The sequence below is a fragment of the Mytilus trossulus genome, chromosome 6 (assembly GCF_036588685.1).
Source record: "Mytilus trossulus isolate FHL-02 chromosome 6, PNRI_Mtr1.1.1.hap1, whole genome shotgun sequence".
NCBI classification, from domain to species: Eukaryota; Metazoa; Mollusca; class Bivalvia; order Mytilida; family Mytilidae; genus Mytilus; species Mytilus trossulus.
Window position 1 is genome coordinate 34,272,684 of NC_086378.1, and position 23,923 is coordinate 34,296,606.

Sequence of the window (23,923 nt, forward strand, 5' to 3'; positions counted from 1 at the left end):
GATAAGAATCATACATTAATTGAAGAAAAAGAAATTCTTAGAATCATTTTTTTCCTTTATAAACTGGACAGAGCTAACCATTAATGCTCATACAAAGAAATATTTCTGCAAGTTATTAATTTTCTGTCTATATATTTTTTTTTTTTAGTGTATATTGATTTTCACGAAAAATATTCCTATGGCCTATAAATAAAAATAAATACTCTGTAAAAAGCTGTACCCTACAAACTAACAAATCCACAATTTTTATTTTTATTTAACCTCTAACTAGTAAGAACTAATGAGTCACATTACATGTTTTTCAATAATAAACTCATTATAGAATTCCAGGGTTAAAATTTACAATTTGCTCCAGACCCACATTACGTTTACAAAAGACTCATTTGTGCACATCAAACCAAAAAAGTTAAAAAGGCTAAATAAAGTACGAAGTTGAACAGCATTGACCACCAAAAATTCCTAAAAGTTTTGCCAAATTCAGCTTAGGTTATCTATTCCTGAGTGAGAAAAAAAAGCCTTAGTATTTTTTCAAAAATTCAAAGCTTTGTGAACAGTTAATTTATGACCATATCAATGATAATTCACACTGACACTAAACAAACCTTTAGGTAAAGCTGGTGTAGCATAAGGAGCCCTTGTGGGTGATCCAGTGTATGGTGTGGGTACAAGTGTTGGTCCAAGGTGAGGGGCTTGTGTGGTCCCTTTGCCTGTTAATTCATTGACACTAGGGTTGAACACGCACTCTGGTTTGTAACAACATGGGTTAGCTGGGTCCTTCTGTAAGCTACATTGTGGTGGCAGGGTTGGCCATTTTGGACACCTATATATAAGCAACAATAAATAAAATATTAATAATAGTACAACTTGAAAGTAGAAAACTTATTGTTGACGTCCAAAATACTGTAAGCACAATTTATTTTTAGACATATAATGTTTGCAGTTTTATTTAACACATATAAAGGTTTTTATTTGTAAGCAATATGTTTCTGATTGGAAAACATTAAACAGTATTTCCATTTTTCATTTTATCCTTAATCTTAGTTAAAAGTATTCTACAAAAAATGGTACTTTTCTATCACTAAACATTACCTGGGAAATTATTTTAATGAATTCTAGCATTCTGATTGGTCTAGATTATAATCATCAGATATGATATCTGAGGTTTATAAATATGAAGCAATAAGTCACAAGCAACCAAGAAACAAGTGAAACTGCAAGCTACTGCTCACTGATGATACCCCCGCCGCAAGTGGATAATATTAATAGTGTAAAAATATGCAAGTGTTCGGTAAACAGGAAGTTGTCGAGTGATGAATCTGAAAACGCATCACACGGTATAGCTGACTTATATAAATCCTGAAACCAAATTTCAGAAATCCTTGTATTGTAGTTCCTGAGAAAAATGTGACGAAAATTTTCAACTTGGCTATCATGTGTAAAATCATACAAGTGTTAAGTTGTCGAGTGATCAATCTGAAAACGCATCACACGGTATAGCTGACTTAGATAAACCCTGAAACCAAATTTCAGAAATCCTTGTATTGTAGTTCCTGAGAAAAATGCAACGAAAAATATTCATGGGAAGGACGGACTGACTGACGGAAACAGACAGAGGTAAAAAAGTATACCCCCCCTTTTTTAAAGCGGAGGTATAAACATAACTTTCTTAAAGATGAAAGTTTAAAATATTTGATAATATCAAGTATGATGATGGATGTTTTTAACGACTTTTATAAGGTTGGAGGTTTATATCAAGTATAGATTACTTTTCAGTGCAAGTATATTTTCCTTTCATTGCATCGTCACACACACATGTGTACTGGCAGCCGTCATCCCATCTCTGTCCCTGGGAGTATTGTGCATTCTTGTACAAACATTTGGCTAAAATGAATTTAAAAAAATGTGTTAGAATTGGTGCAATGTGATTTCTGATGTGTTTTTGATTATTCTATTGAGCTATTATTCAAGACAAAAGTGATTGAAAATCTTTACAATTTCTACACTTGTGACATAATCTTGAAATCTTAAGAACCATTTAACTAACTTATTACTAAAATGCAATCCACTATGATATATGTATATAGTTCAAATAATGAACAAATATGTTCTATTATCAAATTCCCTAAATGTGGCTAAGGACTCATCACTCTATAAGATAAATAGCAGAAGCAGACAACCAATGGTCTTCTTAAATTATTCTATTTTTTTTCAACCTTAAATTGGTTTTTACCATACTGTGACTTTTCTCTTGATCTTTTGCATATTCCTGTATACTGTAAACCAATTTATTTTTTGCCGATACTTTATTTCGCGTTTAGCCCTTTCTAGTCCATTTCACAGCGATTAAATTTCGCAATTCTCAAATTTACACGGTGAAGTTATGTAAGTAAAAATCCAAGTTTTACATATTCGCAACGATTTATATTTGCGATATTGTTTCACTCGCGAAAGTTGCAAAAATAAATCGCTCTCGAAAATTAGTTGGTTTACAGTAATTGATTACTTTACAATAGCTTCATGTACTTACAAGAAAAAAAACATCTGAAACTTACTTATTGGTTTTGGTGTTGGTCCTGGGCCAGGTGTTGGTGCTGGAGTGTTGACCTGTCCAGTAATTATAGCAGGTGGAGCGAGAGTTGGAATCAAGTTAGGGGGGACTGTTCCAGAGATATTTTTCAAGATAGACTGGAAATTACATTCTGGTTTCTGGCAGCAAATATCAGTGGGATCTGTAACCAAAGTACAATCCTTTGGAAGAGTTGGATATTTTGGACATCTAAAAAAATAAATTAAAAAGGTTTGTTATTATAAAATATTTACTTAAAATTTATAGAATGCACATATCCTGAACTTCTGCATTTTATAAGTTATCTTCTTGAGGTACCTGGTTGCATGTGTGAATTCTTGTGGAAAGAGAGAAACACAATTTTGTGCAATGCTCAGAACAAACTGTACATAATTCCAATGCAGATAAACAAAACAAACATTTTCATACGGTTTCATCTGATTAAATAGCAAATCCATGTTATGATCTAATAATTAACACTAGACTCACTGATTAAACAACCAAATAAAGAATAATACACAATATATATATCCCTGCTGTTAAAGTTTACTGACAGTAAAAAGTCAAATGACAAAAACTCCAAGGAAAATTTAAAATGTAATGTCAGTTGTCAATTGTCAAAATCAAAAACTCAAACGTATCAAACAAATGGACAACAACTGTCATATTTCAGGCTTGGTTAATTCCTTATGTAGAAAATTGTGGATAAAACCTGGGTTAAAGCTAGTTCAATGATATTTACCTGTCATTACAAGTGTAGAATTAAACCTGGTTTAATTGACAAAAAAACAGAACCCCAAGGAAAATGTACCTGATCAAATGGCAAAATCACAATTTCAAGCTCAAACACATCAACCAAACGGAAAACAACTGTCATATTCCAGATTTAGTAAAGTCCTAATGTAAAAAAGGTTGGATTAAACCTGGTTTAATAACTAGTTAAATGATAATTACCTGTCATTACAAGTGTAGAATCCTTGTGTTGCATCATCACATCTACATCTCTTATCACAACCATCATCCCAGGTCTGTCCTTGGTAATATCTAACTCCACTGTAGAGACAATAATCTGAAAAGTAGTTAGAATTGTTTGTTTAATAGGATATTAAATTTAAGTTCTGCCAAACTTTCCCCTAAAATCATTTTTATTGTTAGCACTTGCGCAAATCATAACATTTCAAAACTTTTAACGAGAATATTAAAGTTTTTTTAAAGGCTCTATAAAATAGGTTAATAGTGCTTTCTTTTTAATTTATAAAAAGGGGCCAGCTGAAGGACGACTCGGGGTGCGGGAATTTCTCGCTGCATTGAAGACCTGTTGGTGACCTTCTGCTGTTGTTTTTTATTTGGTCGGGTTGTTGTCTCTCTGACACATTCCCCATTTCCATTCTCAATTTAATTAATACAGTGTTTTTGGCAGCATCACATAAAGACCTAAAAGTTTAGCAATGGACAGACTACTCACTGCATACTAGTATAACAAGTTGTCAACTTGGATAATTTCCCAGCCACTCTCATTATTTTGATTGCAAGACAAGAGCTATTGATTATAAATGTTGGTTATTTCCATGTGTTTTGTAATTTTTTTACTCATGTTAATCTATCTGAAATCTAAGCTATTCCAGTGTTCAATAGGATGAACTACTTACAGACTTCTAGGCCAGGATTGAGAGGACCATTCCAATAAAGGGTTTGAAGGTTTGTCTAATTTCAATCATGCCTACATGTGAAGCAGGACTTAACAAGTTAGTGATCACTGGACAAAGTGATGAACAACCAATCTGCATTCTGACCTGATATTTACAGTTTCTATATAAGACCCACATGTGGAGTAGTGACTACTTACTCAGAAGTGAGGCTAGTTTGGATGATTATGTAAGATCAATATGTGTATTTCTAACTACTCACTCAGGACTGGGGCTAGTGTTGATGGTCCACTTTGACCTGGCATTGGTGGCACTAAAGTAGGCCCAAGATGTGGAGCAGGGGTCAAAGTTCCAGTAATTTCATTAAGACCTCCATTGAACTGACAGTCTGGTACTTTACAGCATGGGTTTCTGAAGTCTGTTATTAGAGTGCATGGGTATGGCAGATTTCCATATCGAGGACAACTGAAAAAGACAATCCGAACATAAATTATCATTCATCCCGTATGGTCATATATTAGTATATATTTGTTTAGGGGCCAGCTGAAGGACACCTCCGGCTGCGGGAATTTCTTGCTCCATTGATGACCTGTTGGTGACCTTCTGCTGTTGTGTTTTTTTATTTGGTCGGGTTGTTGTCTCTTTGACACATTCCCCATTTCCATTCTCAATTTTATATGTTAAAGCCCACGCCAAAATAGATTGTTTTTAAATTATGATAAATTTTCAAAAAATTTCGTATTTTAAAAAGTTTGATTCCTATTTCATAATATTATTAATAAAGTACTATAAGAACCTTTCCAAATACATGTGAATATTTACAAAATCCCTCTTCAAATAATTTCTACTTACATGAAAATATATAAATCTAAATATGAAATATTTCATAATTTCCTTTCCTCCCATTAAACATAATAAGGAAAGGATCTGGTACCCTTATTAATAAAGTGCTATAAGGGAATACAGGTTTAAAAAAAAATAAAAATAATTCTATGGATTCATTACAATTTGTTGAGTACCATTTTTGGCTGATTTCACAGCTTTGGGAAAATATAAATTCAAATTTTCAATAATATATAAATAGCTTGTAAAGAAATCATTGCAAAACCTCAAAATCAAATATCCATGAAAATGTATTTTTTACTGAATCCACAAATTTTTGACATCCATGAAGAACATGATTGTGTCCATAGAACACGGATGCCCCACTCATACTATCATTTTCTATGTTCAGTGGACTGTGAAATTGGGGTAAAAACTCTAATTTGGCATTAAAATTAAAAAGATCATATCATAGAGAACATGTATCTCACACCACATCTTCCTATATCTATGTATACTAAGTTTCAAGTTGATTGAGCTTCAACTTCATTAAAAACTACCGTGACCAAAAACTTTAACCTGAAGAAGGACAGACAGATGAACGAAAGGACCAACAGACCATATAACATAATGCCCCTCTACTATTGTAGGTCAGGCCTAATAAACAAATTTGCAGTACATGTACTTACGTTTCATCACATTGGTATAGGCCAGATCTTGCGTCTTTACAATAACAATGGTAATTACAACCATCATCCCATTTCTGATCTTGAGAATATTTCTGTCCCTTGTACAAACAATAACCTAAAACCAAGAAGTAAGAGTCAAGTATAAAGACAATTAAAAAATTATATACTAGTTTTAAACCATTGTTACTTGAAACTTACAGGGACACATTTCTTTAACATGATAATCCTTTTATTACAAAACCAAATGAGGAAGAGGTGGGTTCCTGTGACGGACCTTTAACAATGCAGGAATGTTTTTTTTTCTCTTAAACTTATGAAGAACTCCAAATCACCTGGTATAGATGGATTTACTGTTAAGTTTTATAAATTCTTTTGTTCTTTTGGAATGGTATTAAGATACCACTGGTAAGATGTTTAAATGAGGCTTTAGAATATGGAAAGTTCTCTATCACACAAAGGCAGGGACTCATTACTTGTATACCAAAGGAGGGTAAGTCAATTTTTTTTTTTAAAGAACTGGCGACATATTACACTTTTGTGTGTAGACTATAAGACAGCTACAGCAAGTTTAGCAAATAGACTAAAAAAGGTGCTGGTAAATATAATTAGTCAAACACAAAAAGGATTTCTTAAAGGTAGGTATATAGGTGTACCGGTATGTACTAGATTTATTCCCCCCCCCATATGCTGTGGATTCATTATTATTCATGGGGTACCAATTTTCGTGGATTTTGTTAAAACAGGTGAACCACGAAATCAAATGTTCAATGAATGACAAACTTGTTTAGGTCTATATGCAGACTTTGGCAAAACCATGAAATTAAATATCCACGAATTTGCAAGTTTTTTTTTATCCACGAAAATTGGTACCAATGAAAATAAATGAATCCACAGAAACTGATAGTTTTGAGAGAAAACAACAGACTAAGTCTCACCAATGTTAATATTTGTTCCTGAATTGCCTGATCCTTGATAAGATCCTGGTGACAAGGTTACTACGCCCCCAGTTCCTGTGTTTACACCTGGAGCTGGAGTAAAATTGCATTGTGGTACTTTGCAGCAGACAGGATCCTGTGTGTCTGGTACCATGGAACAACCATCAGGAACATTCTGGTATTCTGGACATCTGAATTTTAAAATAAAAGTTTACTTTTATAAATTGTGACTTGGATGAAGAGTTGTCTCATCAGTCATTGGCCCTCATACCACATCTTCCTATATCTATTTGTTCTCTTAAAACATTCCTATTAAAGAAGTCTACAATATATTCTATAAGTAATACAATTAAACATATACATACAAAACCCAATATACATGGTGAAACCTGTCCCCTATCAACTCTTAAATGGCAGGCTAAACCATATATTTGGGAAATTTTTACATTTTTAATTTTTCGCTATATTTGCAAAAAGACATTTTACTGCGAAGTTTATCTCAAGTATAAACACATTTCGTCATCCATTTAAATGTTTTTTATAAAATTGTGAAACCAAAACAACCAGCATGCTGAAAATTTAACAGCCCCTTTTACAGCTAGAGCTTTATAAAAAAAAATAATATATAAGTAATCATAAAACCATGTAAGTACAAAAAAAAGTTTTTTTTTAAAGATGTATAAATAATCATTTTACATATCAACTACTGGTTTCAATCCTCAAACAGCTCATATAAAACATGGCAAACCTCCATCAAACAATATATTACAATAAAAATTGTCACCAGTAGCGTTATGTTTTAAACATACCATACTAATCAACAAGGGAGATAATGTTAAACAGAAAATATTCCATGAGCAGTGTCAAATAGAAAATGACCTTATGCAACTGCACAGATACATGTACATGTATAAGACTTTTAAATGATTTTGGATTCATTTGCATAAGGTCAATTTCTATTTGAACCAGATCACATGTTCTAATTCCTACAATACCTGTTTGTACACCTGTAGAAGCCAAGGAGTGCATTGTCACATGTACACCTGTATTTACATCCATCATACCACTGCTGACCTTGTGAGTATTGTTTACCACCATACACACACATTTCTAAAATCACAAAACAATGTACATCTGATTTCTGATAGAATAACTTAGGTATGAAAAATCTATCTTTTATTCATCCAAATTCATGTAAATTTGAGATGTAGGCAAATGTTTAATTTTCATTATTCATACATTTAAATTTTCTGGTGAGAGCATCACTGATGAATATAAATCCCGAAAAGTGCTTCAAACACCAAATTAATATTTTCTCCGCCCATTTTTAGTGGAAAATTAAATGCATATGAACATATCATTTTTAAGCCAGTCTTTGCTCTTAATCCTCAGTTTTCTCTCTTACCCACAAATTGTTTTTGCATTATCTCTCTTACCCACTTATACTTTTAGCATTATCTCCCTTACCCACTAATAGTTTTTGCATTATCTCCCTTACCCGCTACTAATTCTTGCATTGTTTCTCTTACCCACAAACTTTTGGCATCATTTCCCTTACCAACAAATAATTATGAAATTACCTCCCTTACCCACATATAATAATGACATTATCTCCCTTCCCAAAAAATTCTTTTGACATTTAAATATCTCTCTTCCCTACAATTAAAACTTTTGACAATATCGCCCTTCCCTTCAAATACTTTCGAAAATCAGGAGTAAATACATGTACAACTTTTTTTTTTATACTTTTATGTGTTTTACTTACTTGGTTTAGGGGATGTTGGTCTTGGTGTTGTTGTGATTGGTTGTGGTGTAATTGGTGCCATGGTCCGTGTAATAGCACCAGTGAAAGAATTTCCAGTAGCTGAGAAATCACAGTGTGGTTCGTTACAGCATGCGTCAGCCACAGATTGTTGGAGAATACACTGCTGTGGAAGGTTATTATATTTCCTGCATCTGTTCAAATCAGCAAAAAATATTTTGGTTAAATTCAAATCTATGTTATCATGGATCAAAGATTAATTAGGTTTCCTATCTGATAAATCAAAACTTCTCCTGCAAAATTAAATTCTGGTTCATAATGTCCATGTATACCAGAATTAGCTACATAACTGTGAAATTCAGAAATTAGTGCGTGCATTATTTATTGTGAAAGTGTCATTTTAGAGTAGAATGTGATTTAAATTTTTGCGATATCAAGAAAAGGCATAATTAATTCATATAAAAAATTTCAAAATGCAAATTTTAATTATTTGGATTATAACCCTGTTCATTTTCCGCAATAAATTCTAAATTTACAGTATATCTAAATCTAGAAGAATGTGTAATAGAGTTACTTAACATTAACACCGATGTATGCATGGAAGTTTATTTATGTGAATCTAAGGGCTGTTCTTCCCATTTAACTTTGTGTAAAAGAGAGCTCGAGGCAATAAATACAAAATTCAAACTCATAAGTCAAAAATGAAGTGATAACACCATGGCAAAAAATTAACAAATACCAAAAAACAAATAATGGTATTAGTAACCAAACAAAACTACACCGAGCATGTATGTGTGAGGATAGAAAGGGACATTCAAAATACCCATACAACCAAGAACCCTTTTTTTTTTTTAGATAATTTTGAATTATTGTAATAGAAGCATACTGAAAAAAAACCATGACCAACTTTCAATAATAAACTTTCCGGCCCACCCTCCAACATTCATTTTAAAGGAATAGCCCTTTAAGTTAAACAGCTGTTGTCTTAACAACATTTACTGTGGATTCATTATTATTCGTTGTATACCCCTTTTCATAGGTTTCACGGTTACAGTTCAACCACAAATTTAAATGTTCAACAAAATACAAATTTCTATTAGGTTGTATGCAAAATTTGGCAGAATCACAAAATCACATATCAACAAAGAGGCAAGATTCTGCAATCCACGAAAATAGGTACCCACGAAAATAAATGAATCCACAGTATAAGATATCTCTTGTGTATGCTAACCTTTCTCTACATCTCCATTTTCCAATTGAAGCATCTTCACAGACACATTTATAATCACAGCCATCATCCCAATTTTGTCCTTGGTTATATCTCTTGCCTTTATATTCACAATATCCTAGATGATAAAAACAAATCAAATTATGAAAAGAACTGGGTTTTTTTATAAGTCAAAGGTGAAAAAGATCATAAATAAATCTGAATCAAACTGATCATTAGTGAATCAATTTGAAAAATGTGAAATTTTTTGGATGTTTTTTTTTTCTTTTGATTTCATTGCAGTAACTTTTTGTATTGGGTTAATATTCATGAACTGAACTGAAGTGTGCCTTTCACACTAACATGTAAGTTGCACAAACTTTTTCATCTTGTAGTTTGCCTTATAAAAATTCTGAATAGTGGAAATTTTGTAAAGAACATGTACTTTAAAATGTGTGCTATTAAAGAATTAAAATAAAATCACAAATATTTTACTTTAGAGCTATTCTAATTCGAAAGAAAAAATTAGAAAAAGGCCATTTTAGGGGAAAAGAAAATTGGAAAAATGTTATCATGAACAAGTCTACTCCTTAAAATTTAAACTCCAGGTGAATCAATCATTTTCCTGTATATGATCCCATGAGAGAGTTTAAAAAAAGATTAATACATGGCCGTTTCGATATCGGCCCAGGCATCATCCTAACACTACCATAGCAGCCAGAGACTGTAAGTATATTAGTATACAATTGTGCTTACCAATTCCTGGTCTATTTGTTGCTGATGGGGCAGTAGGTGGGGCAACAGTCTGGTTACCATATAACATTGTGTAATGAACCTGGTAAGTGTTGTTGTAGAGATCGGTAATACTGGGTGGTCGTACTACACCTTGTCCTGTAGTTCCCTGGTTAAATATTGGGATCACTGGAGTCTTGGGGTCAATGCATACTGGTTTCTGGCAGCATGGTTCACTGTCGTCTGCTTCCATGTGACAGCCAACTGGGAGATTAGGGTAAGATGGACATCTACAATTTAAGCAATAGCAAATTGAACAGAAAGCCATGATAAAAAGCCACTGAGAAAAATGTAATACTAATTTCATACATGAAGAAAACTAAACAAGAATTACTGTCTAGTAAACAAAACAGGGATCTAATCTATTTAATACTATTAACTTAGTCAAAATCATGAATAATCCTAAATTCAAAATAGTGCATTTGAACAACCAATTCAATTTCAGTGATCTATTCTATACATAGATAAAAAGGATATTACATGTATATATTTCCATGTATCTGGGATTCTATAAAATTCATAAAATCATGTCATTTCAATAATACAGTGAAAACTCAATAAAATCTCACTTTGAGGAACACTCATAGAATCCAGTTTGTGCACTCTTACATACACAACTAAACTGGCACCCATCATCCCACATTTGATCTTGAAGATAAAGTTGTCCCTTGTACAAACAACCACCTGTTAAAGAAAACAATTACAAACTAAGAAATGCATGTGCAGATTAAGAAATAAAAATGTATTTTATAATAAAAAGTTAATTAGTGTTTTTATTTCAAACTACCTTTCTTTTTTCCCATATATATAATATAAGGCACAGCTAGAGCAAATAAATAAGGTATTACACATTCAACTAATGCTTTGATACTTTCAGCGCTACCTGGAGGAGAGTTGTCTCACTGGGAATCATACCACATCTTCTTAATTTAATATTAATCATACTATGTAGGAAATATATCAGAGTTCATCCCAAATTTATAAAATTCAAGAGGAAAAGCTCTGGCTGTCTATGTAAGACTGATCAAATTGTCTGGCTCCCATCTCATTAAGGGGGTCTCATTGGGGGGTTCTGATCCCAGATCCTGCTTACTGTTTTGTCAGATTCCCGTATCCCACTTACACTATAGATGTACGTAAGCAATTCTCATTTTTTTATTGTTGTTTCCGGGTCCCACTGGACCTCATTTCCCTTTTTCACGACAGAATAATTTGATTTTCACGTGTCACGCTTACAAAAAATCAGCAATCCCGCGTCACGCTTAGACCCCAATGAGACCCACATTAAGGATATACCTAGTTGAGGTTTTGGAATTTGTGTCAGATGTTATTGTTCAGACTCTTTGCTTTTTCCATCAATACAGTGTAAAATCTTTTGCCCCATAACACCCATTTTTTTTCTTATAAGACTCCAATAGCTCATAAAAGGTCATTTACCAAAAGTTTTGAAGATTCTTAATTTCTTTTCTTTGGATTTGAGACCCAATAATACAAATGCAAACATAAAGTAAAAGTCAGAGTCAGCTTGATTTAAAAAAAAAATCACCTACGTACATCCTTAACATTTAGCATCTCAATTTATTCAGACAAAAGTAAATTTTACTTACGAAGAGTAGGTGCTTGCATTCCAGTTCCTCCTGTACCAGGTTGTGGAGTGGCTCCACCTGGTGCTGTGGGTATGATCTGAGGCTGATTTGGATTTTTGACTACGATCAGTCCTCCACTGCCAATTGTTCCGAGGTTGTTGGTTGAGGTCAGTATGGATCCAGAATCACATTGTACTGAGGCACAACAATCACCAGATTTTTTTGTTTCATAACAACCAGTAGGTAAATTGCTGTATTTGGGGCAGCTGAATTCAAAGTATATAATAATTATAAAAAAATATAGCTGGCGCCACTACAGTTACTAAACATTTGGCAAACTTCAGAAACACTTTTAGGTGTTGTATATATATATGTCTTTATATGATCTTTAATAAACCTCCCACTTCTTAAAAGCTTTTATCCTAATTTCTCAGATATTGATGCATAAGTTTGTTAAAATAAGCCAGGGGTTGGAACCAACATACATGTATATTTGTTTGCCTTATAACATCTTGGATGTAACAAATTTTAAGTGAAAAATAATGAGTTAGATCCTTAGAAGTTACACATTAACTTACATATTTGTACACCTATAGTACACATTAACTTACATATTTGTACACCTGTAGTAGCCATAAATAGCATCTTCACATACACACTGTGTATCACAGCTAATCATCCAACCTTGTCCTTGACTGTATTCTTCTCCATTGAACATACATTTTTCTGTTGAGAAACAAATCATTATTTACATGTATAGATGGCCTAGATGCTGATCTTGGATTTTAAAAAAGGGCTCCTACAAGGTCCTCAAACTAGGCACACTAGGAGTTGGATATGTAAAAGATCTACCCAGTATGCCTTAACTTAACCTACATATATAGTTCCATAAGGGGGATTTTCATATCCTTGTCAAGTTTAACCTGATAATTTGCTTAATTATATTTTTTTTTCAAAATCTGAAACAAAATTTATTTTCAATGATTTGGCTATTCTTCTCAGGAAGCCATTATAACTTATATAGCACTTCATGTACTTATAAATGTAGACATCTCTTTTCTGAAATTTTTGCTCTGCCTCCCAATATAGGTTTTTCAATCAAAATGTATATATGCATATATAAAAGTCTTGGAGAACATGATTGAGCACTCACAAACATGCCTTACCAAGCCACATTATACATGTGTTTGTCCCAAGTCAGGAGCCTGTTATTTAATGGTTACCTTTGGTGGCTGTCTGTCATAATTGGTTTTTTTTCATTTGTTTTATCCTAGTTTTTTTCATTTGAATCGTATCACATTATGTTATTTTGGGGCCTTTTATAACAGACTATACAGTAAGAGTTTAGGTCATATTGAAGGCTATAAAGTGACATTTAATTTTTGACATCCACATCATTAAACTGGTGAATAGTTTACTCATTTACAATCAAGTCACTACTTCTTATTTTATATGGGAAGGAAGGGAGACAATTTTTTTAAGGATCATATATGATTGAGTGCAAAATCTCACAAAGTAGGTTGGTTGGTTGGTTTGTTAGTTGGGGTGAGGGTAGGGGTGTGGAGTCCCTTCCCATATGCATTCTCCCAATAAAATACTAACCATCTGGTCCAGGTGTTGGTTTAGTATCTGAAAAAAAGATATAGAACATATTATTAATGAAGAAGGAAATAATAGTGAGCCTTCATATATATATAGATTCTACCACTGCATTGAGTGTAATACAATATTTATCCACTTTCGACAGTTAAATTAAAAATATTTAAAACGCTCGAGCAAGCCTCACGCTTTAAATTTGAAAATTTAACTGTCTCGAGATTTGGTGGTTGAATCTGTTTCTCTGATGATTTTCTAACATTATGCAGGCAAACTTATTCCTTCTTTTCGAATGATCTGCAAAAAGATGTGTTCTTTTTATGTGACGTCATCAGGCATGGTCGCCTTTTTTCATGCCGTCACAATAGGAATTACAGAGCAAAGCAAGAAAATTTGTTGCATAATCAGATTTTAACCAATGACGTACTGAGACCAAACGAACCACACATTGATTAAATTTTTTTTAAACAATAGGTGCAGAAAGGGATAAATTGATAAAGTATTAGAGAAATTATTTTATCTGTGCTTTTTTTTTTAATATTCCATTACTTGTAACATCATTATAATATATGTTTAATTTTGAAAAATATATTTTTCGGCCAGTTATCAATCTTAAACAAATAATTATTCCTACATACATGTACATGTACTTTCCTGCTTCTAAAAATCTCAATGTTTTTTTTTAAGCAAAAGGGAACTTATCGAATCTCATAAAAATTATAATTGTTTTTATTCTAATATACTAAGCTATTGAACGAGGATACATGTATATGCCCTTGAAAGCTTGATTGAAGTATTCAGTTTACTGAACCTCATTTTGGACGCTCAAGACTAACAGGATTGAAACTTTTTCGTGACCTCTGTAAAAGAAGATTGTATTACAGTAAAACCTGTCTAAACCGAACTCTTTCCGGACTTGAGATTTTGTTTTCGGTTTTGGCAGGTATTGGGTTTCATCAGGTTCACACTGCATAAGATGTGATAAGATTGGTCTTCAGAACAAGTTTGGATTAGACAGGTTTCCAGTTTATTCAGGGTTCGGTTTAATCCGGTTTCACTGTATATCTTAGCCTAGGTCAAGTGTACATGTACTTACTACACATATCACAATATTTTCTGCAGTTGTCAGTTGCCCATCCAGCGAAGTCTGTACATGTTTTCTTTCCATATCTTACACAGTTTGGAGCTACATCAATACATGGAGGAGGTGTTGTTGGTGTGGAAGCTGAAAAAAAATAGAAAGATAAAAAAAGATGAGGCCCCTCATGCCAATTTAATCACATAATCATTAATTATTTTTTTAAACAAGAAAATCAATGTTAAATTAATGGTGAATTTGTCCATGGTCTGTCAAAGGTTAAGGGGGCAATCAGTCTCAAATGAGGCAGTTGCACAATGAACATGGTCAAAAGTCTAGAAGTGATAATTTTATTACCTAAAGGAATTAAATTAACAACCTAATAGTAATTGACATATCTTTATTTCTTACCAATAAATACAATTGTATGAGACAATGGTACATTTGATTAAATTCTTATCTTTTACAGTGCCTTCATATCTATATTCTATATATCTATGTAAATAGTGCGTTAAAAGTGTAGTTCTTCGTGCAAAGGGTGCCCCTAAAATGTAGCCAATCACGCTAAGAGTGCTATCTGAGAAAAAATACCCTGCCCTTTTCAAAAGCTAAAGGAAACACTAGTAATATTAACTGTCATCTTACCAACTCCTTTCCCACTAATTGATCCAGTTCCTGAGAAGCTTCCTTGTTGGGTGGTAAAATCACAGACTGGTTTAGAACAGCATTCTCCATTCTGTTTGGTCATATGACAGTATGGTGGAATTGAGGTGTATTGAGGGCATCTGTTCAATAATCAAGAGTCAAATTAAAGCATTTAAAAAAAAAATTACCTCTAGCTTCTGCTGACATGATTGACCAATCACAGTCTGCGCTAAAACTTTTTCATCTACTAGTCAGGAAACTAAATATCAAAATTTGTCCCTATCAGACTATATAAAATTTACTAATATTTACTAGTCTGGGGCATTGCACTAGTGGCTAAGGGTGTAGACCGCAATCAGACATTTTACTTTACAACAGTTTGTGCCAAACTGTTGTACATGGAGGGTTTGTCTGACTGAAATAATGAATTTAACTTTTCTACTAAATTTTCAACTAAAAAATGTTTAAAATTCTGTCTGACTGAATTACTTTTTGTTTGACATTTAGTTTGTCAGACCAAAAATTGTATTACTATACAAATCTTTGGTTATAGAGAGTTTGAGATACACTCATATAATGTATTAAAGCTGTCTAAACTATCTTATAAAAAGTTTATCTCGTAGTATAGCAAATTGTAAAAGTTAGAATACAGCACAAGGCAGAATTCAGTTTGATCAGAGACATATAATAATATATGTCTTCGGTTAGATGTTCTTTTAGGCATCCATTTTCATTCAGTTTTAATTTTCTATATTAAATAGACAACCTCTTAAATATATTTTTTAAACTTATTTAAAACTATAAACTATATCCTTAAATTGTCTGGTAAACAAGAATTCTTTTTACTGGAGAAAATTCAGTGAACTTCACTTTCAATCAAATTTCTTTCCCTGGTACAAATAATTCTAAAATTAATATCATGAATATTATCAATACACTGTGCAATAAAAAGGTATACATCTATCAATGGTGTATCATATGGCTATTGTCATACCAAGGAATGTTATACTAGTAATATACAAATGCTTGGTAATACTGGCTCTGCCCCGCCCCCTTTTCTGGGAAAACATTGTTTGATTTATATATAGCTAGGTAATCACTGAAGCATGTCTTGAGCGGGCCACCTCTTGGGCAGCCAGTGGGCCCACACTTAGGAAAAAAAATCTGGATCCGGCACTGGTCACAGTGAGTATGTAAACTATTGTGGAAGTCAATAAAAGGCAGATAAAAAAATATATCTAAAATTTCTAAATAAACGTATCATTTTTTTAATGTAAGGAAAACAATCAACACAATCGGTTTATCTTTAAAAATCATTATTTCTACACAAAATTATAATAAAATTATCGAAAACATTGTTTAAATACTAACTTTTCAAAACAAATTTATGCTGTAAAAAAAACTTCTTCACCTTTATGTTACAAAACTAACAGTCTAACCCATGTTTGTAGAGCGGATCCGGTTTATTGGAAGTAAGCGGTCAGTTCACGGTCAACTAGTTTACTCTATCTCAAGTATTTAAGTATATTCTGGACAAAGAATAAATTCATCAACAACTCCTTAAATCAAATTTGAACGCAATCGTCAGTGACCAGAGAGTTGACCAGTGACGATTGATGCATACTTCTACGGTATGGAAATGTTCACAGTGTTTACAACATGATTGTGAAATGGGACATCGGATGGAAAGTCTGTGGTAGTGTGCATCTTTAAATCCTGCTCAGTCATATGGGACACCCTCACAGTAAATGTTGGTAAGTCAAGCCTGAAGGTGTTCATATTTTATAATGAATCCAATCTGCCTTCGGACTTAAACCGAAAAGATAGATGTTACAATAAATTATATTCCTCTTCTTTTCCCTTAAAAAGGGACATCTGACCAATCCATTAATAAAATTCTTTGAGACAAAGATAATGTTATGTTGAGTAAATCACTGGTTCCCTGAAACTTTTGAAAGGTGATTGAGTCACTGATTCAATCACCTTTTTCAGGGAACCGTCGACGTATTAGTCTCATTACTTTAGATATAGTAACATATTATTAAGTCATGATCAAATACTTACAAGTCCTGGCATTTGTATGCTCCTGTGGCAGAATTGGTGCACGTGCACTGATAATCACAACCATCTTGCCAAGATTGACCTTGAATGTATTGTTTTCCTTTGTATGCGCAGACAGCTGAAAACGGAAGAAATAATTCAATTATTTGACATTAAACCTAAATATACCAGCGACATTCAGTTGCACTCTCTTTCCTATACCCACAAGAAAGGAGTAAATATGAACTTATTTAAAGTTTAATTCAGCGATGGTCATTAGAAGCGGAGACTTTATCAACATACTATACAAGTATCAATACAAGTGGACATTTTTGTTTTACAACACATGTTTACACAGATGATAACGGTTAAACTGAATATGTAAAAAAAAAAGCATTAATTATATTTTGTATTATTGAAAAAATGTGGGGAAAAAAAATTATCCAGAAAAATGTAAGGAACTATTTTAATTGTTCAATGCAACACGCATCACAATTCCCGATCACCGATTACCATATTCAAATAGACATAGAAAAGATGCACAAAAAAATGTCATCTGTAAAAAAGTTGAAAGCATAAGAAAAGAACCCATCTTCAACAATGAAAGTATAGATAATTCCGAGTTACTTATCAAAAACACATCAAGGAAACCAGGCTGCTATAATTGTGAACGCCATACGCACGTTAATTTCGTGTACAAACGAACCCACCAGTTAAAGTAACATAATATTCAAAGTAGTTAATAGACCTAAAAAGTACGAAGTTGAAGATCATTGTTGACCAAACATTCATAAAACGTTTTAACGAAACTTCTAATTTTCACCATACTACAGCTTCCTCGTTAGTTTCTTATTAAGTGTTAACAGAAACTTACGTAAGCCGGCAGGGGTACGACCCATTGAGTTACTTTGGAATGATTGTATGTTTTGGTTGAAGTTGCAAACAGGTTGTTGACAGCATTTTGTTGGACTTCGTACTAAAGTACATTCATTTGGAAGGTTGTAGTAAAGTGGACATCTGAAATAACAAAACTCAGAAACTACTGTATAAGTTAGGTACATTGTAGTTAAGTTTATTTAATATGTTTTGCAAAAAAAACTTGCAATGGTTCTTCGATATTTATTGTTTGAATTTTTTACCACAATGATGTTGAATATGATTTTAGTAAATGTCTTTTTTCGCAAACACGCTGATAAATGTCTTTTAAGCCAGGGCACAGAATTTGGTCAAAAGTTAAAAAAATAACCTTAAACCCATAAAAATACAAAAGATCCAGTTATAACTCGTTGCTTTCATCTGTAACAATAGCGAACTCTTAACGATTATGACATTCCCTTGTTTTTGCTATGCAAAAGTAAAATCACAAAAATACTGAACTCAGAGGAAAATCTAATCGAAAAGTCCATAATCACATGGCAAAATCAAATGACAAAACACATAAAAGACGAATGGAAAAGAACTGTCATATTCCCGACTTGGTACAGGCATTTTCAAATGTAAAAAATGGTGGATTAAACCTGGTTTTATAGCGCTAAACCTCTCACTTTTATTGACAGTCTCATCAAATTCCGTTATATTTACAATGATGCGTGACCTAAACAAACATAATAAATAAAATAGTCAAAATGTGGGTAAATTGCTTCAAAATTAAATACGAGACTGAAATGTAAACTGTAAAATAAATTAAATAATGTGATAAGCAATTATCGAGACTGACTTGTTGTAACACTTGTATCGTCCAGTAGCTCCGTCTTCGCAGACACATTCATAATCACATCCGTCGGTCCATTTCTGACCATGCTGATATGACTGTCCCTTGTAATAACATTTGCCATCTGAAATATATAGTAAAGATTATTAGATCACAGATACACTAGGTTAATTTATCGTTGACTGAATAAGGTTATCTAGGGCCTTAAATGCCGACCGGCACGAAGAGAAAAGGTGAAGTGAGATGAAAATAAGGTTATATCGGTTATCTAGGGCCTTAAATAACGACCGGCATGAAGAGAATAGTTGAGGTGAAATGAAAATAAGGTTATCTAGGGCCTTAAATACCGACCGGCATGAAGAGAATAGGTGAGGTGAGATGAAAATAAGGTTATCTAGGGCCTTAAATAAAGGCAACAGTACTATACCGCTGTTCAAAACTCATAAATCCATGGACAAAAAACAAAATCGGGGTAACAAACTAAAACCGAGGGAAACGCATTAAATATAAGAGGAGAACAACGACACAACACCGAAACGGACCTAGCAACAGACAAAACACCACGAGAATAACAAATATAACATCAAAACCAAATATATGAATTAGGGATAGACAAGTACCGTGCCACGTCTTATCTCAAAAATAAGAGAAAACACAAACGACTCAACGTTAAAATGCAACACACACACAGAAACAAACAATATTATAACAATGGCCATCTTCCTGACTTGGTACAGGACACTTTTAAAGGGGAATAAAAGTGGTGGGTTGAACCTGGTTTTATGGCATGCCAAACCTCGCACTTTAATGGCGAATACCGACCGGCATGAAGAGAATAGGTGAGGTGAGATGAAAATAAGGTTATCTAGGGCGTGAGGTGAAAATAAGGTTATCTAGGGCCTTAAATACCGACCGGCATGAAGAGAATAGGTGAGGTGAGATGAAAATAAGGTTATCTAGGGCCTTAAATAAAGGCAACAGTACTATACCGCTGTTCAAAACTCATAAATCCATGGACAAAAAACAAAATCGGGGTAACAAACTAAAACCGAGGGAAACGCATTAAATATAAGAGGAGAACAACGACACAACACCGAAACGGACCTAGCAACAGACAAAACACCACGAGAATAACAAATATAACATCAAAACCAAATATATGAATTAGGGATAGACAAGTACCGTGCCACGTCTTATCTCAAAAATAAGAGAAAACACAAACGACTCAACGTTAAAATGCAACACACACACAGAAACAAACAATATTATAACAACGGCCATCTTCCTGACTTGGTACAGGACACTTTTAAAGGGGAATAAAAGTGGTGGGTTGAACCTGGTTTTATGGCATGCCAAACCTCGCACTTTAATGGCGAATACCGACCGGCATGAAGAGAATAGGTGAGGTGAGATGAAAATAAGGTTATCTAGGGCGTGAGGTGAAAATAAGGTTATCTAGGGCCTTAAATACCGACCGGCATGAAGAGGATAGGTGAGGTGAGGTGAAAAAAGGGTAATCTAGGGCCTTAACTGCCAACCGGCATGAATAGGATAGGTGAGGTGAGGTGAAAATACGGTTTTCAGTTCTAGGATGATATTAACTTGTTTAACGGTACTTTGATAAATTCAAAGGTGTTGGGTTTTTTTTTTAACTCTTGTTGTTTTATTGTAAAATGTTTAAGTCATAAGAAACGAGTGACCGGTGAAAAATAATGTTCTTCCAATTTTTGAACCAATGCATACAAACATCATAATCTTCTGTGCACGAATTTATCATTTTTTTCGCATAAATTTCGTATAATCGTCAATTTTTTTTCAATCGGTCAGTGTTGTTGTGAAAATGTGGCAAGTAATTAAAGTTCGTGTTTTGAAGCCGAAGTTTAACGATTGTCACCTGTTTGTCAACAATCAACAAAAAGCATGGAAATTGAGCACGTGTTTAACATGTAAATTCAGATAATAGTTTATTTTAAGGACATCCTTGCGTATTGCGATCACCGGATTTTTACGAGATGGGTCACACTGAGGTCACTTTGCATACGGAAAATATGTCGGGGGAATTGCTTCCTGGAAATTAAAATAAAGTAAACTTCTTCTAAATATGAATAAAATAAAGAATTTTCTTCAGAAAAAGGTATATGTACATAAGTTTTATAATGAAAACTATCCATTGAGTTATAAAAAACATATGCATTATTTTTTTTAATTTCAGGTTTCTTATGACTTTAATTTATTAGCGATAAAAAAAAACATGAATTTGTAAAACTTATTGTTGGGGATTGCTTATGATTTTCGACATCATATTTTGACATATGTATTGGCCCAAATGGGCGTAAAGTGTTTTTCTATAAAGTAAAGAAGTTAAAAACTTACAAAATCCGATTGCTCCATTCTCAGTGCCTGAGGAAAAGAAACAGATTTAACATTATACAGCGAGTAATTAAGGAACATTCGGTCTTGCAAACCATATAATATGATCTACTTTCTGATTATTATTTGAGTACAATAACATTAACGGTACCAAATTTTCCTGCACCAGATGCGCATTTCGACAATACATGTCTTTTCAGTGATGCTCGTTGCCAAAATATTTAAAATCCAAAGCTTATATAAAAGATGAAGAGCTATAATCCAAAAGGACCAACAAGTATAGCCAAATCCATCTAAGTTTGAAATATTTTGGTTATTCTATATATCAACACAAGTGAGATAGTCAATGGAAACAAACTTGTGAAAAGGCATCAGACTAAACATTCGATTTCTGCGTGGCTGCATATATTTATAAATCTAACTGGTGGCAGTCAAACGCCTCTTTTTTAACACGTCTTTGCCGTTAAACAGTCAGACAGTGAGGTTAAACCCTAAGTTATTAATTACTTATCATAGATACCAGGATTATATATATACTTTGATATGCCAGATGCGCGTTCCGTCTACATAAGACCCATCAGTGACGCTCAGATCAAAATAGTTAGAAAGCCAAAACAAGTACAAATTTGAAGAGGGTCACGGTAAAGGGTTATTTTCGTGCAATATGTTTTGCTATTTTATTTCACGTGCAGCCGTGAAAAAGGTTTGTTATTCCCCGTGTTTCGTGAAATCGCCAAAAAGATCAACGTGCAGGAAATTTTTAATTGTTCATTGATCGTAAAATTGCAATTTTATTTCGCGTTCTTCCGTGCAGATACCCTCCCTTTTCACCCCTCGTTTAAGAGCATTGTTATCCTTACCACATAATCCACAGAACCTCCTACAGTTTTGACTAGCCCAAGATTTGTATCTCTTATCATGGCACACGAACAGTCCATAGTTAGCACAATTGTTTAATACGTCAATACATGGTGGTGGTGCGGTGGTGTATAGGGCTGTGGATTAAAATTTGAAATTAAAACATTAAGATTCAAAAAGACACAAACAAGAAAAGATTCATAAACTGAAAAGAAAAATAGATAAATAATATTTGACTTAAAAAACACCACAAAATAAAAACTTTCTAGTTTAATAGGTTGAATAAAAAAACATTACGTAAAATTTATGACTTTTCTCTGTCATTCCCAGACGATGAGAATTTCGTCGAGTAGGTGTAGTATAGGGTAAATATATGTTTCCGAAATAAAGAAATATTGATATTTCTATAAATAAGTTTATCTATCCAGTCAGCTAAAAGGGTACAACATCACCAAAATATAACAATAAAATGAACAAATGTAACTTTATAAGTTTATCTATATATAAAGATAATCTCATTAAAAAATATAGCATATTTCACAATTTTTTTTAGATAATTGAAAAAAGCTTACTTCTCTACTTTTCCATTGCTAAAAACAAAAAAATCACTACTTACGTTTACAGAATCCGCAGAATCTTGCACAGTTATCTTTAGCCCATGGTGCATAATCGTAGCACATGTTGTCTTGGAAACTCTGACAGTTTGCCTGTACGTCTTGGCATGGATCTGGAGGCAGGGTACCACCTAGATATAACAAGTGAGCAACAACGTTATTCATTTAAGTAATTATTTAAAAGAAGAACAAGTGTGAACACAGATCAGTATGGATAGTTTGTTTGGATGTTTGACAGTGTATTCGGACAAAAAGAGTCCTCTGTTTTTCCGCCATATGATTCTATGTTGAACTGTGGTGCACAGTGACAGCCAACCTTTATACCAACCACTGAAATTAGCTGTGTCATGTATTTAATATTGAGTTCTAATGTTCAAGACTGTCATGTAGGAGACACTAATTTAATTCAGTGCCCACTGTTCATATATTTTATTTAGCTAGACATTTTTAAACTACAAGTTATGACTTTTAACTTCACACATGCACCTATTGAAAACTTTTAAAAAAAGATGAACATAAATGGACTTCTAATGGACTTATTCATTCCTGCAAATTCCACATCGGTTTTAAGTGATTTCATTCTTTACCATTTAAATGTCTCCGACCGAATTACATCTGTGAAGCTTATGCATTCCTAGATCCTTAGATTTTGTTCAAACATTTATGAGACAGCACTTTTAAGCATGTGATATAAAAACACAGTACACCTGATTCAACTGTAAACTTACAAAATCTGAATGGCAGGAATTATTAGTATCTAAATTATAGAGAACTAATGAATTTTAGATAGTAAGCCGCATAATTTTTCGGTCTATATATTTTGATTGTACGTTATTTTCTATTTATTCATTGTCCCATGTGTTTTGTCATATGTCAGTTGAAATACTAACCTGGTGCTCTTACTGTTGGTACTGGTTGTGTAGCTCTTACTGTAAAGAAACAAAAAAACTTGATTATTAAGCATAAATAAATCAAATAATAGTAGTTTTTTTAGTTGTGAGAAATA

The 23,923-nt window shown here is 33.1% G+C and overlaps 1 protein-coding gene across 1 annotated transcript in view; it reads right to left on the reverse strand.

Moving 5' to 3' along the window:
• Window positions 1–23,923, reverse strand: part of LOC134722673 (uncharacterized) — a 70,567-nt gene that overhangs the window by 40,882 nt on the left and 5,762 nt on the right. Inside the window, exons 6-29 of the mRNA XM_063586292.1 lie at window positions 23,808–23,846; window positions 22,920–23,048; window positions 22,306–22,440; window positions 21,449–21,475; window positions 19,082–19,199; window positions 18,239–18,381; window positions 17,389–17,503; window positions 15,325–15,464; window positions 14,698–14,826; window positions 13,608–13,634; window positions 12,617–12,731; window positions 12,027–12,271; window positions 10,989–11,103; window positions 10,384–10,649; window positions 9,652–9,766; window positions 8,424–8,614; window positions 7,654–7,768; window positions 6,659–6,849; window positions 5,724–5,838; window positions 4,475–4,677; window positions 3,521–3,635; window positions 2,553–2,776; window positions 1,767–1,881; window positions 603–820 (exon numbers count right to left, since the gene is read on the reverse strand). Of these exons, the coding sequence (XP_063442362.1) occupies window positions 603–820; window positions 1,767–1,881; window positions 2,553–2,776; window positions 3,521–3,635; window positions 4,475–4,677; window positions 5,724–5,838; window positions 6,659–6,849; window positions 7,654–7,768; window positions 8,424–8,614; window positions 9,652–9,766; window positions 10,384–10,649; window positions 10,989–11,103; window positions 12,027–12,271; window positions 12,617–12,731; window positions 13,608–13,634; window positions 14,698–14,826; window positions 15,325–15,464; window positions 17,389–17,503; window positions 18,239–18,381; window positions 19,082–19,199; window positions 21,449–21,475; window positions 22,306–22,440; window positions 22,920–23,048; window positions 23,808–23,846 (3,345 nt within the window). The remainder of the gene's footprint in view (window positions 1–602; window positions 821–1,766; window positions 1,882–2,552; window positions 2,777–3,520; window positions 3,636–4,474; window positions 4,678–5,723; window positions 5,839–6,658; window positions 6,850–7,653; window positions 7,769–8,423; window positions 8,615–9,651; window positions 9,767–10,383; window positions 10,650–10,988; window positions 11,104–12,026; window positions 12,272–12,616; window positions 12,732–13,607; window positions 13,635–14,697; window positions 14,827–15,324; window positions 15,465–17,388; window positions 17,504–18,238; window positions 18,382–19,081; window positions 19,200–21,448; window positions 21,476–22,305; window positions 22,441–22,919; window positions 23,049–23,807; window positions 23,847–23,923) is intronic.